Source organism: Amblyraja radiata, chromosome 46 (genome assembly GCF_010909765.2).
Source record: "Amblyraja radiata isolate CabotCenter1 chromosome 46, sAmbRad1.1.pri, whole genome shotgun sequence".
Lineage (NCBI taxonomy): Eukaryota > Metazoa > Chordata > Chondrichthyes > Rajiformes > Rajidae > Amblyraja > Amblyraja radiata.
The window spans coordinates 5,802,092-5,816,674 of NC_046001.1; the positions used below are offsets into that span (position 1 = coordinate 5,802,092).

Consider the following 14,583-nt stretch of genomic DNA (forward strand, 5'->3'; position numbering starts at 1 on the left):
CTGTAAAACCTCTGTGAATTATTCACCTCGTTGGATCCTAGGTTTTTTACGATTTTTTTTAGCATCTTTTCCTGTCAGAGAGTGAATGAGGGGGCTTCAGGTCCCAAAGTGTGAGACAAAGTTCTAAGTCTTTCCCAATTAGAAAGCAGCCACATTTTCATGCAGAAATTATTTTTTGAAGGGGGAATTGACAGCTGATGAGCCGAAGAGGTGCTCCTTCTTTATGTCTCGACCGAGAGCAGCACCAGATCTTGGCCAGTCCCACCTGCACCAGACAACTTCATGTAAAGGTTTGGGGGGAAAGGGCAAGAGGACATCTTCGGAGCTGAATTCAACAAGAGAATACAAGGGTCGAACTTCGCTGTGTGCTTGGAAAACAGACATTTACACAAGGCACACCCACAAAAGAATACACAACGTGTTTAGCTGGTGTTTGATATCACACCTCATACACAAAAATAGTAACGGCATAAGGATAATATATTATACATTCTTGACTAAAGCTTATTCCATAAATTCTCCAATATCAGGCAAAATAAATGTCTGAGCTATACAAATAAAACTATAGACTTTGATTAAAATATGTAATATACAGTGATGTTGAAAGCTCTTCAAATATATACCTTTTTGCCACTCAGTCCAAGGGTTACCTCAGCATCACATATTTGCAAAGTAACAGCCAGTACCCCACAGGCAAAGTGGGTTTTAGACTTTGCTGGGCAACCATCATCTCCCTTCCCCACTCCTTGTGTACTTTATGGGATGATATATTTTTCGCGATGGGCAAATTAGAGCAAGGATTGGAAAGGCCACTGTCTAATTTTAGGTAAAATAGAACCCATTCCACGTATGTCCAGGTGAGTGGGAGCTGCCACTCTCTCTCTCATCTCCCCACCACTGCTTGGGAGAGCCCAATCATTCTAATTGTGTTTTATTATTCCTTCAAAAGACATGGTGTTTATCATCCACACTTCCCTGGCCCTAGAGCCAAGTGGATCTGAGAGAGCAGTTAAAAGTCTGGAATCACATCTGGGGTAAGGTAGGCAGATTTCCTTCCCTTAAGCACAGTGGTGCATTAGTGGGCTTTTATGAGAATTTGGTCATTTCTAGAATACACTATAACAGAGACCCTGGCTATAGTGAGCTAGCTTTATATTCCAGATTTATTTAATTAATCTACCTGAATTTGAATTCCCCTGCTGTCATGGTGGGATTTGAATGTGTCCCTTGGATTTGTGGTTCAGGCCTCTGGCTATTTAGTCATTCTGCAATTTACCCCAAATATCATGATCATTGCCTTGCAAGCCTCCTTCCTTGTTTCTAGCCCCTGGCAAGATTTGGGCCAAGGGACTCACTGTTCCTGCTCACCATCCACAAGCCACTGCACCAATGTGAGGTCAGAGCTCCGAGAGCAGCACTGTGGAGCGAGCGGTGTGCTACAAATCTCTTCTCTCGTCATCGGTAACATCTGCAATTCCACCAGCCGAACCACCCTCCTCCCCAAAAACGAGGAAAAGCATTTTGCCAGTACGGCCCTGGTTGTTCTTAGCTTTGATTAATCTGTGAAGCCAAACTTTGAGTATATCGTTAAACATAAAGGTTACAACACAGTTAGCAGTGACTGACTGACTGACATTTTGTGACTGTTTATCATGGTAATAATGAAATCTCTTGGATTAATATTTTTGAGATGTCTATATCGGAAAAAGAACATAAAAAATATATTTTTCTTCACTGAAATGAATGCTCGTGATTCCTCCTTTTATTCAGGCACGTAACCAGAAGGCCATTTGCAAACACATTAGTTTGAAAGACAAATCTCCACACTGCAGGCTTTTGTACTAAGTGGCTGTGTAGAGTGGTTTAATTCTGGGCAAGGGCTCTCTGGGGGGGGGGGGGGGGGGGGGGGGGTCTGTGTTTGCTGAGCTACATCCACACTCACCATCAAAAGCTGCCGAAAACCCTTCCCTTCAACCATCCATTGTCGATCCCTTAGCTGCTTGGTATCTTTAAAAGATCTCTTGCATGTGTACACAATGACAAGGTGTCTGGTGTTGGAGGGTTGACCTATGTCTGTGGCAACCTCTCACCAGCTCTGCAGAAAGCTGCAATGGGGAAAAAAAGAATTACATTCCTACAGCACCTTCCACAAGCTCAAGATATCCAAAGCGTTTGATCTGAAGTGAAATGTGTTGTAAATTGCACACAGCAATGACAACCAAATCATTAATTTTACTGGTGTTGGTCAAGACTTTGCATTTGGTTGGAAGCCACGTGAGCATTCCGACCCTGAAGTGTGGAAGGACATTTGTGTGTTCAGGCTAGAAACTCATAATCCATGTTACCCACCTGAGGGAGTGGTGACCCGTGGTAATAACTCATCGACACTAATCCGTTCCCAAGGGTCTCTCAGTTACGTGCCCCAATAAAATACATTGGCATATTGAACAGGCACAGCAGAAACGATCACATGAAATCGCCACTTGTCAGGTGTTGTGACTCTACTCTGAGATCATATAATAGCCAATCTTTGTCATCAACACATTCAGATACGCAGCACAATATATTATATACACACAATATATATTATATATATCCAGGAAGCTGGTGCTGAGCATCACTGTTTGTTACTAGCTCCATGGTTCCTGTTTACATTAGAATAGAGACCAAGGCCATTTATACTAGCATTTCAAAGGCAAATGAGTACTTCTGCAGGCCAGCACATGTGATCCAAATAATTGAATGCAACATTAGTCAAGGCTGATTCAGAGGCCAGTTCTGGAGATCAGAGGCAAGAACTTGAACTGCAGAAAAGCTACAGGATGCGTGAGCGCTAGGTTCCATCTTACTCTCCTTCTACAGTCCAGTGGTAATGGGGTTGGAGTGTGGTATCTGAGGTTCCCAAGGTGATGTTCATCAGATGGCCAGCTCAGGAGGCCACAGCACAAACCATCCATCACCCAGAGATGCATCTAGGCTGGTTGTTGGGAGAGATGGCAATAATAGGAATGAGGGTAGCTGTTGCTGAATGAAGGATGCTTTAGCACACTGCGGCACTTACTGATGCACACCCCATTCTCTCAGGGATCTGTCACATGGAATTTGTGGTAGGTTAGAGTGTTTGGCTGTGCTGACATTCAAAACCAACCGAGCATCAAAGATGTCCCTGATGGTGCAATGAGAAGGAGATAGTGCAAGGGAATTCAGGACAAGTGCAGCAAGGTTCTGGGAGAACACCAGCTAACATTTCCGATCGACCCAAAAACAAATACTGCAGATGCCTAGAACCTGTCGTAAAAACAGGGAATGCTGGAAACATCAGCAGGTCAGGCAGTATTGATGGAGAGAGAAACAGTTAACATTGACAGGTTAATGACCTTTCAGTGGAAGGTCTGTCAGTGTTCCAGTGAAACTTCATCCACCTGAAACATTGCTAGCAGGGGATTGAAACGTTTTTTTAAATGCCAGGTTGTGCAGCAGATGGACAGATCATTCTCAAGTGTAAATCAGGGCAGAGCAGCAAAGCTCCATGTTTTGGTGCTGAGAATACTTAAAGGGGCAAACAAACTCCGTCCATCCCATGGGAAGTGTCGCAGAAATCAACACTCAGCCAAGGCCACGTTAGGGGGAGCTCACATCTCGCCACCCAGTCTTGCTTGGTCTTGGCTTATTCCCAATGGAACAACCATGGTGTAATGGCCCAGGAACTGAGAGAGCAGCCCTTGCAAATTAGGTCTCCACTTGGATTTTTGTCTTGGGAAGGTGAGTCTGGTTTGTAGGTAATGAAAGCAACTCAGAAGATAGTCTGGTCACTTTCATGGTTCTATTGGGGGAAAAGGTTGCTGTAGTTTCTGCTTCCTCCACTCTTTAATTAGCCTGTTTTCTGAGCAAACTCAGACTGTTTGCTGAACAGAACAGCGCTGGTTTTAAGCCTAGACACGCACCGTAGCCCACGTCCAATTCCCTCTGATACACGAGCTGGGTTTGTGCCCAGACTGACCTATTCTGATATCAGTCGGAAGGACTGTTCGTTCTATCATTCCACAAAACAAAGCTTTGGCGAGTTAACATGCGCTATAGTTGCTGGCAAGGAGTCCCACACAAATCCATCACACTTCATCTTCATGTACTTCCAACTGAGTTCTCACCAGCTTCATTCTCCCAGCGGCTTTCATTGAAAGTCTCGATAAACGTCAGACCAATATTACACTTTCACTGTCAGACTAATATTACAGTTAGACCTGCTCTGAACTAGATAGCCTGATGATCAAAGGCCGGTGCACATTTGACTTTCTGCTGTAGAAGATGGTGGTGTCTTTATACAACTGTGAACACTCCAAGCTACTAGGGACATTTACACTGCAGCACCAGATACTCTGAAAATTCCCTATGCGAGTTTGAGCGAGTTCCTGGTTTCACAAGTCTGGATCTAACATTGATCCCAATCTGTCTACCACCCTTCAATCATCCCACAGCCCCTTTCATCCTTATTTAGTCCCCCTCCTTCACAATTTGCACATACTCTTTGTATTATTCACATGCAGCATCACTCAGTAATCAAGTCTGCAGGGCTCCCCTTTACATGGGCAGTTACAATGAGAATCCTCAGCAAAGCGCAACGTAGGCAGTGTACAGGGTGGTCAACTTAACTCGCCACCACTCTCTGAAGGGGAGCTGGGCTGTGAGGGAGCAAGGCCCTGCTGAACACCGCCACTCACAAAATGGCGCCATCGAACCAGAGTTCAGATGAAAAGGAATCTCATGCAGTCTGATTATCCACCTAGAGGCTAAAGTGGACCTTAAACAGAGAGAAGGGAATGTTTCTAAGAGGAAAACTGATGTTTCTAAAGAAGCTTGTAAGAAGGAACTGCAGATACCGAAGATAGACACAAAAAGCTGGAGTAGCTCAGCAGGACAGGCAGCATCTCTGGAGAGAAGGAATGGGTGACGTTTCGGGTCGAGACCCTTCTTCAGACTGGTTAGGGAGCTTGTTCCTTTGGGTGATGCAGGAGGAGCTAGCTATCCTTCTTGCCTGGCCAGGTGACTCCTTTGGTTTGTCTTTGAATGCAGCAAATCCCTGACTCATCTCTTCTGTGGGCCGAGCATGACTTTGGTGATGAAGTTCACTATGGCGGATGCTGGCTGCTCTGGGTCGAGTTCAGCAAACAGATGGCAGACATTGTCAGACGTGCTTCCCTGCTTCTTCGCCACAAAACCAAACATCCTGCAAGGGGCGGGAAAGAAAAAATAAGAAGAGATCGCTGCATCACGCTCAACAGTATACGCCACCCCTCTGACCATAACTTAGAGCAGCACTGTGCACAGCCTCTGCCTCACAGCGCCAGAGGTCCTGGTTCGATCCTGACCTCGGGTGCTGTCTGTGTGGAGTTTGTACCTTCTCCCTTTGACCGCGTGGGTTTTCTTCGGGTGCTCCGTTTTCTTCCCACATCCCAAAGATGTGCGGGTTTGTAGGTTAATTGGCCCTCTAAATTGCCTCCTAGTCTGTAGGTAGTGGGAGAATCTGGGGGCAGTTGATGGGAATGTAGGGAGAATAAAATGCGATTAGGGTGGGATTAGTGTAAATGACTGGCTGATGGTTGGCACAAAGTTGGTGGGCCGAAGGATGTCTCTGTGACTCTCAACCTGAATGACCCATTCTCACTCCCCTTCATTGGCAGGAGAGGATTCTGTGGACACTGTGGTCATCAAGCAGGGAGAAGTCCCTTCAAGAGTCTGTGAATCCGTCTTAACGTTTCTAAAACTGCAGCATCTTTGCATGCGTGCAACAGTTCAGACTGTGGAGCGGGAACAGTGGGATCAGCTGGCCCACAAACCACCCGCTGCTTGGTGGGCAGTCAGGAGAGGTGTACTGGCTACATCCCTCTCCCCTACACATTCCCCCACTGCTAACCCTCAGTGTCTGGCCTCAGAAACTGTGGCCACCAGGGTGAGATGCTGGGAGTCTGGAGCCTCCCCCTCAGGATGCCGACAGAGAGGGCAGCGAAAAAAAACATTGTCATACAAAAGCAAAACCCTGCACATGCTGGAAATGCAAACTAAAAATGTAACATACACAGCAGCTCAGGCAGTGCCTGAGGAGGGAGAATGAGCTTATGCTTCAGGCTGACGACCTTTCACCAAAACTGGGAAATGATGGAGGCGAGGCAGGCTTTATTTTTAAGACAAGCGGGAGGCGTGGAGACAACAGAGGGTGGGAACCGGAGAAACCGAGTGCCACAAATGGCGGAGGTGCAAGGCGATAGGGGCAGGTGAAGTCACAATACATGGTCCCAGAGGTGGTGCAAGTGGGAATCAGAATTATTGTTGGAACGAGAGAAGCAAGTGTTGACTCCAGAGGACTGCACTGTGCCCAGTTCGAAGCTGAGGTGCTGTTCGTCAAGTTGAGCTTCACTGAAATAGTGCGGGGACAAAAACCAAGAGGTGGTGGTGGAGAGTGAAAGGTGACTGGACGGCCAAGGTCACGTTAGGGGATTATCAATATTAAGTGCAGCAGTTTTGAGATCCTCTGAATGTTTGGGCCCCAGTATGGCTCAGTGTGTGGGAGTTCACGCTTGCTAGAGTCTGGAGAAGGTTGGGAGTGGATGGGAACTCACCAACCAAATGGATCCAACTGACTTGCCTGTGGTTCCCACGTATCATAAATCAATTAAAACCCCCCCAACATTCTCCCCACAACTCCCCAACATCACTTACTTTGATGTTGTGCCATCTGGGTTAGTCCACCTGAAAAAAAGAGTAAACTGAGCGTGGGTGTGTGTGTGTGAATGAGTGTGTGAAACCAGACATAGCACGAATGGGCTCGCTTTCATTTGATAAGCAGAAAGAGTGTATTCCAGTGTGAATTGAAATATTGTATTTTTTCATGGTGCAATTGAAAAACTAAAATCCTTGGCCATCTCTGCACAAAATTGAAAACAAATAATCGTGTCCGGATTACAGAATCAGGCGTGAGAAATTGCAGAAGCTGGCAAAGAGGCAATCATTTACTGAAACAAAACACAGAGTGCTGAGTGCTTCAAATAGAAGGGGAGCAGGTTGAAACTCAGGCTAGGGTGCTTAGTCTAAATAAGGGGGATTATGAAGGTATGAGGACTGAGCTGATTAAAGTTGACTGGGATAGCAGACTCAAGAATAAGACGGTACATGAGCAGTGGTGTACGTTTAAGGGTATACTGTATAACCTTCAAGAAAAATTTATTCCTATGAAGAAAAAAAGGGGTAAGGGTAAGAACAGTCAGCCATGGCTCAGTAAAACTATAAAGGATAGTATTCGGCTGAAGGCAAGGGCATATAAGGTAGCCAGAGATAGTGGAAGGGTAGAGGATTGGGAAGCATTTAAAGGTCAGCAAAAAATAACTAAGAGATTAATTAAGACGGGGAAAATAGACTATGAAAGGAATTTAGCGAACAACATAAAAACTAATAGTAAGAGTTTTTATAGCTATATAAAAAGAAAAAGGGTGGCTAAGGTGAACGTTGGTCCATTGGAGGGTGAGACTGGAGAGTTGTTGGTGGGGAACATGGAAATGGCAAAGGCATTAAACGAGTATTTTGTATCAGTCTTCACCATAGAAGACACAAAAAATATTCCAACGCTGGATAAACAGGGGGCGGTAGGAATGGAGGAGCTAAATACTATTAAGATCACCAAGGAGGTGGTATTAGGGAAATTAATGAGACTGAAGGAGGATAAATCCCCTGGGCCTGATGGATTACATCCAAGGGTCTTGAGGGAGATAGCGGTGGGGATTGTGGATGCATTGGTGATAATTTTCCAAAACTCCCTGGAGGCAGGAACGGTCCCAGTGGATTGGAAAATGGCCAATGTAACACCTATATTTAAAAAAGGAAGTAAACAGAAGGCGGGTAACTATAGACCGGTTAGTCTAACATCGGTGGTGGGTAAAATGTTAGAGACAATTATTAAAGAAACACTAACGGGGCACTTGGATAAACATGACTTCATCGGACAGAACCAGCATGGTTTTGTGAAGGGGAAGTCCTGTTTAACGAATCTGCTCGAATTCTTTGAGGAAGTAACAACCCGGGTGGATAAAGGGGAACCGGTGGATGTGGTATACTTGGACTTCCAAAAGGCTTTTGACAAGGTGCCACATAAGAGACTATTGCTAAAAATAAAAAATTATGGGATTGGGGGTAATATATTAGCATGGGTAGAGGATTGGCTAACAAATAGGAAGCAGAGAGTGGGGATAAATGGTTCATACTCGGGATGGCAACCGGTAACTAGCGGGGTTCCGCAAGGGTCGGTGCTGGGACCCCAGTTGTTCACAATTTATATAAATGATTTGGAGGAGGGAACCAAGTGTAATATATCAAAATTTGCGGACGATACAAAAATGGGAGGAAAAGTAGGGGATGAGGAGGATAGGAAGAGTCTGCAAAAGGATATAGATAAGCTAGGTGAGTGGGCAACAACTTGGCAGATGAAATTTAATACTAATAAATGTGAAGTCATTCACTTTGGGAAAAAAAATGATAGGGCAAGTTATTTTCTAAATGAGGAGGAGCTGCGTTGTAATGCAACGCAAAGGGATCTAGGGGTATTAGTACATGAATCACTAAAAGTTAGTATGCAGGTGCAGCAAGCAATCAGGAAGGCCAATGGAGTTTTGGCCTTTATTGCTAGGGGGATTGAGTATAAAAACACGGAGGTCTTGCTGCAGCTGTACACAGTATTAGTGAGACCACATTTGGAATACTGTGTACAGTTCTGGGGTCCATACTTAAGAAAGGATGTACTAGCCCTGGAGGCAGTGCAGCGAAGGTTTACAAGATTAATTCCTGCAATGAGGGGATTGACATATGAGGAAAGGTTAAGTAGGCTGGAACTCTACTCTTTGGAGTTTAGAAGAATGAGAGGCGATCTCATTGAAACATATAAGATCGTGAGGGGCCTTGATCGGGTGGATGCACCGAGGATGTTCCCAATGATCGGGGAAACTAGAACTAGGGGACATAGTTGCAGAATAAGGGGGGGCTCTTTTAAAACTGAGATGAGGAAGAACTTCTTCACCCAGAGGGTGGTTAATTTATGGAATTCACTGCCCCAGGGAGCAGTGGAAGCAGAAACTTTAAATATATTTAAGACTAAAATAGATGGTTTTTTAGCTGCCAAGGGGATAAGGGGCTACGGGGAGAGGGCAGGGATATGGACCTAGGTATGGTTAGTATAGTAAGACCTGAGTGATCTCCTGGACAAGTGTCGATCGCCTGGATTGGGGTCGGAGAGGAATTTCCCGGATTTTTTTCCCGAATTGGACCTGGGTTTTTATCCGGTTTTTTGCCTCCCCCAGGAGATCACGAGGTTCTTGGGGTGGAGAGGGGTGATAGCGGTATAAAGGGGAGGGTAGTGTCTTGTGTTTTGTGTCTTGTGTCTACTGTTTGTGGGTAAGTGTGTCTGTTTAGTGTTCAGCCATGAGCGAATGGCGGTGCGGGCTCGACGGACCTGGTGGTCTACTCTCGCACCTACTTTCTATGTTTCTATGTTTCTAACTCAGCGGGTCAGGAAGCACTGGATGCTGCTTGGCCAGCCGAGTTCCTCCAGCACTCTGTGATTTGCTCAGCATTCCAGCATCTGCAGTTTGTGTGTGTCTCCAATAATTGACTGAGGATAAGTTCCAGATTTGAGGACGTAATTCAGATACGAAAATCTTGTGTGCGAGGCCAGGCTGCTAAAACAGTCAACGGCAATTTCTAATGTACAAAGCATCCCGTGTGAAATGCCTCTGGAGTTATCAAAGAACATGTCTAAACCTGAGCAATGAGGAAAATTATTAGGATAGATCACCAAAGGGAGGTTGATGGGAACTCCTTCGAGGGGGAAAGAGAGTCATGGAATGTTTAGGGATGGAATTCCAGAGTTAGGGTCCAGGCAGCTGAAGACAAGAGGAGTGCAGCAGTTAAGAACGCTTGTGGAAGCTGGAAGAACATACAGAGACAACTATGGAGGGATTTGAGGATGGAGATTTATAAACCATTATTGGAGCAGGAACCAATGTAAGCACAAACGTGACATAGAAACATAGATAATAGGTGCAGGAGTAGGCCATTCGGCCCCTCGAGCCAGCACCGCCATTCAATATGATCATGGCTGATCATCCAAAATCAGTACCCCGTTCCTGCTTTCTCCCGACAGGTGGATGTGAACTGGAGTGAAGTAAGAGTCTGAATTAACTCCTGCCCAAGAGGCTGAGCATGTCTCCAAATTCTATTCACATTGACGTCGGGCTGTGTGATGCAGCAGGGCTTTAGTGCTCAGAGCTGCAGAGCTGAACTGGGAACAAATAACCTGGAATATTATTTATAAAGTTGGTAATGAACCCTCAAAATCAAGGGGTATGGGGTTTGGTCAGGGTATGACGAGATTATCAACGTCCATACCTTCGCAGAGCTGGCCGTCACCTGCTCACTGCCTAATTTACACGTTCATATTCAAAGTGTCTGAGGCAGAGGAGAGACTGTGTGTGGCAACGTTGGCACGGGTCAAGGGTGGAGTTACCTTCTGTCCTGTGGGCCCAGGTTGCAGAACGTTACCGTGTTGACTGGGTAATGGCGTCTGAAGAAAATCCTGTTGATCAGGAAAGAAGACGACACGTTTAAAAAAGTGGAGTTTGGGTGTTTGTGCGTTCTCAAACTCCACTGTGAAATACAGTCTTAAGACAACCAGAACAAGCCGAACAAAACATTTATTTATAAAACACTTCAACTAGCTTTCTACAAGATGCATTCCGGGATTTTAACTATTCACCATCACTTTTTAAAAAAACTGATTTTGTTTTGGAAATGGGCAGATTTTGGCAACACAATATATTTTTCTGAGTCTAACTAGTTAATATGAATCCGTCAGGGCCTGGCTGTGAGCCTGCAATAGGCTAGTGTGCACACAGTGCGGTCTGAATTATGGCCTCTCCTCAAGAAGCCGCCAACAGGAAAGTGAAGTAAATCAAATTGCGGATAATCATTCATTTCTCAGTCCTGCATGTCAAGAAAAAAAACTTTTAATTTGTACTTTCATGATCTCAGAAAGGCCCTACAGGCAGCGAAGCAGCACTGATGTGTGGTACAGAAGCATGAAAGCGCGCACCAGTCTGAAGAAGGGTCTCGACCCGAAACGTCACCCATTCCTTCTCTCCGGAGATCCTGCCTGTCTCGCTGAGTTACTCCAGCTTGTTGTGTCCACCAGACTCAGGAACAGCTTCTTCCCCTCTGTTATCAGGCTTCTGAACGGGCCTTCCATAAGCTAGGGTACTGTCCGATTCACCTCTACCCCATTGCAGACATTGGACTATATTCTGCACTCTGTATCTTCCCCTTTGCTCTATGTTTTGTACTTGAGTTTGAACTGATTTTATTGTTATATGGTATTATCTGATCTGTTTCAATAGCATGCAGCAAAACAAAGCTCTTCACTGTATTTCGCTACACATGACAATAATAAAGCTGAACTTGCTGTTGTAATGCAGTCAAGTTGTGCACAGGAAGTTCGCACACATGACAGTGTGATTGTGGGCAGATTGTTTATTTCAGTAATGTTGTGGAGTTTAGATTGACTTGTACACTGTGGAGAGCTCACATGCTCTTTGGAATAGAGCCATTGTATCATTTACACCCACCCGAGACAGCAGGTGGGGCCTCAGGATTATGACCATCACATGAGAAGTTTGAAAAAGATGTTCAGGTAGTTTCTAGGGGATCCCCTGAGCACCATATTGCAGAAATGGAAGGTTTTTTAGTTTAGTTTAGTTTAGAGATACAGCGCGGAAATAGGTCCTCCGGCCCACCGAGTCCGCACCAACCAGCGATTCCCGCACATTAACACTATCCTACACACACTAGGGACAATTTACACACACACCAAGCCAATTAACCTACAAACCTGAAGGTACACAAAAAAGCTGGAGAAACTCAGCGGGTGCAGCAGCATCTATGGAGCGAAGGAAAAAGGCAACATTTCGGCCCGAAACGTTGCCTTTTTCCTTCGCTCCATAGATGCTGCTGCACCCGCTGAGTTTCTCCAGCTTTTTTATGTACCTTCGATTTTCCAGCATCTGCAGTTCCTTCTTAAACAACCTACAAACCTGTATGTCTTTGGTGCGTGGGAGGAAACCAAATATCTCGGCGAAAACCCACGCAGGTCACGGGGAGAACGTACAAACTCCATACAGACAGCACCCGTAGTCGGGATGCAACCCGGGTCTCCGGCGCTGCAAGCTCTGTAAGGCAGCAACTCTACCGCTGCGTCACCGTGGGCGCTCTACAACCAACGAGGTGTTGTTGCCCCAGCTCCAATATCTCCACATTAGTAAATTAAAGGGTCTGGGCCGCCACTGGTGGCTTTACAGGACACGCAGCAGATATTACAACAGCTCAAGGTCTCTGGTAATCCTGATTTGGCCTTACTTGCGTTGGCTGTCTGTGAGGGTGATGCCCTGCACGGAGACTTTGAAGTGGACCATGGTGGCAGTGGGCCGAGGCTGCATGGAAAACGTCTGCATGGTTGCTTTGGCAACTGCCTGTGGGCCAGTCAGCGACTCTGTCTCCACCGAGTTTATATACAGCACGTTGCAGGCTGAAAAGAGGAAACATAGATTAGATTGCCCTGCCCAGATCAAACGCCAGCACAAAACATCGTGGAGCTTTCCCAAGGATAAAGAAACAAAATGTATTAAATAGTTGCAAGCATGCCTGTACGATCCGTGCTCTCATGAAGCAATTGTATCTGTCCACATGCTCATACACTCAGAACTACTGAATCATCAGCCTGTTACTGAATCTAAGTCCGTGCACAATAAATGTAAGAGGATAGAGACAAAATGCTGGAGTAACTCAGTGGGACAGGCAGCATCTCTGGAGTGAAGGAATGGGTAATGTTTCGGGTCGAGATCCTTCTTCAGACTGAAGAAGGGTCTCGACCCGAAACGTCACCCATTCCTTCACTCCAGAGATGCTGCCTGTCCCGATGAGTTCCTCCAGCATTTTGTCTCTATCTTCGATTTAAACCAGCATCTGCAGTTCCTTCCTTCACAAATGTAAGAGGATGTCTGTCTGTCAACAACTGATGGAAACCCTTTATCCCATCTCGGCTGTGATAGGTTTTTTTTTGAAGTGCTACCCAATTACTCCCAGTTCCCTGCCCTTTCCCCATTTTTCCATCCCGATAACAACTATAGCTGTGTGGTGACAAAGTTATTGTAGTGGTAAAGTTATTGGATTAGCAGCCAGAATTCTGGACCCGAGACACGAGTTCAAATCCCACGGTGGCATCTGGAACAGTTAAACACAAATAACTGGCTTAAAAGAAAATGTCTTGGTGAAACCATTGGTTTGAACCTGTTGGATTCACCAGCATCCTTTATCTAGTCTGGCTGATGTGTGAGTCCAGACCTTGGTTGAATCTTAACTGCTTTCTCAGTTCAGGGGCAATAAGGGATGGGCGATAAAGCAATGACAGAATTGTGTCAATTGTGAGCTATATTTAAGAGGGAGTTAGATGTGGCCCTTGTGGCTAAAGGGATCAGGGGTATGGAGAGAAGGCAGGGATGGGATACTGAGTTGGATGATCAGCCATGATCATATCGAATGGCGGTGCAGGCTCGAAGGGCCGAATGGCCTACTCCTGCACCTATTTTATATGTTTCTATGTGAGGTGGCACAGTGGCACAGTGGGTAGAGCTGCTGACTCACAGCGTCAGAGCTCCGGGTTCGATCCTGACCTCGGGTGTTATCTGTGTGGTGTTTGCACGTTCTCTCTGTGACCACGTGGGTTTCCTCCTGGTGCTCCGGTTTCCTCCCACATCGCAAAGACATGCGGGTTTGTAGGCTAATTGGCCCTCTGTAAATTGCCCCCTCGTGTGTTGGGAGTGGATGAGAAAGTGGGAAAACAGAACTAGTGTGAACTGATGATCAACGCGGGCTCGGTGGGCCGAAGGGCCTGTTCCCATGGTGTATCACTAAACTAAAACATAAATTAAACCAAATGAGAAGCCCAGTTCCCTTTTGGAAGTTTTAGTTGAATCCGCGTTCATCTCAGGCAGCATACCAAGGACTTGGATCCAGGCCAGATCTAGGGTTGGGATAGATTGCAATATTCCCTCAGCCAAGCAGCAGTGACCTGGCGTGAAGCTGGTCCACAGAGGCCCAGAGTTGCAGCACTCACCTGCTCCCTGTTTAAGCAATTCAGCAGCGGTACTGGTGTTGCCGGGTACAACGCTGTCCGCAGTTTCATCCATGGGATCTGCAAGAGAACGGCAGGACGCGTCAGTGGGGCTGTCAGTGAGAACTGTGGAAAGCATGGGGGGAAAACAACGAGGGGTGGGAGAGAGGATTGGAAGGGAGGGTGGGAAGTGTGAGGAGAGGGAGAGGACGGACATAGAAACAGAAAATAGCTGCAGGAGTAGGCCATTCGGCCCTTCGAACCAGCACCGCCATTCAATATGATCATGGCTGATGATCCAGAATCAGTACCCCGTTCCTGATTTTTCCCCATGTCCCTTGATTCCGTTAGCCCTAAGAGCTAAATCTAACTCTCTCTTGAAAACA

At 46.0% G+C, this 14,583-nt stretch overlaps 1 protein-coding gene across 6 annotated transcripts in view; it reads right to left on the reverse strand.

Annotated features, from left to right (window-relative positions):
- Positions 1-14,583, reverse strand: part of tns2 (tensin 2) — a 161,204-nt gene continuing 146,621 nt past the window's right edge. For 5 of the 6 annotated variants that reach the window (XM_033015572.1, XM_033015571.1, XM_033015575.1 and 2 more), the window contains exons 25-29: positions 14,201-14,278; positions 12,445-12,613; positions 10,544-10,612; positions 6,715-6,744; positions 1-5,224 (exon numbers count right to left, since the gene is read on the reverse strand). In XM_033015572.1, coding sequence (XP_032871463.1) covers positions 5,083-5,224; positions 6,715-6,744; positions 10,544-10,612; positions 12,445-12,613; positions 14,201-14,278 — 488 coding nt within the window. In that variant the 3' untranslated portion in view covers positions 1-5,082. The remainder of the gene's footprint in view (positions 5,225-6,714; positions 6,745-10,543; positions 10,613-12,444; positions 12,614-14,200; positions 14,279-14,583) is intronic. The other variant, XM_033015573.1, reaches the window with a different exon arrangement.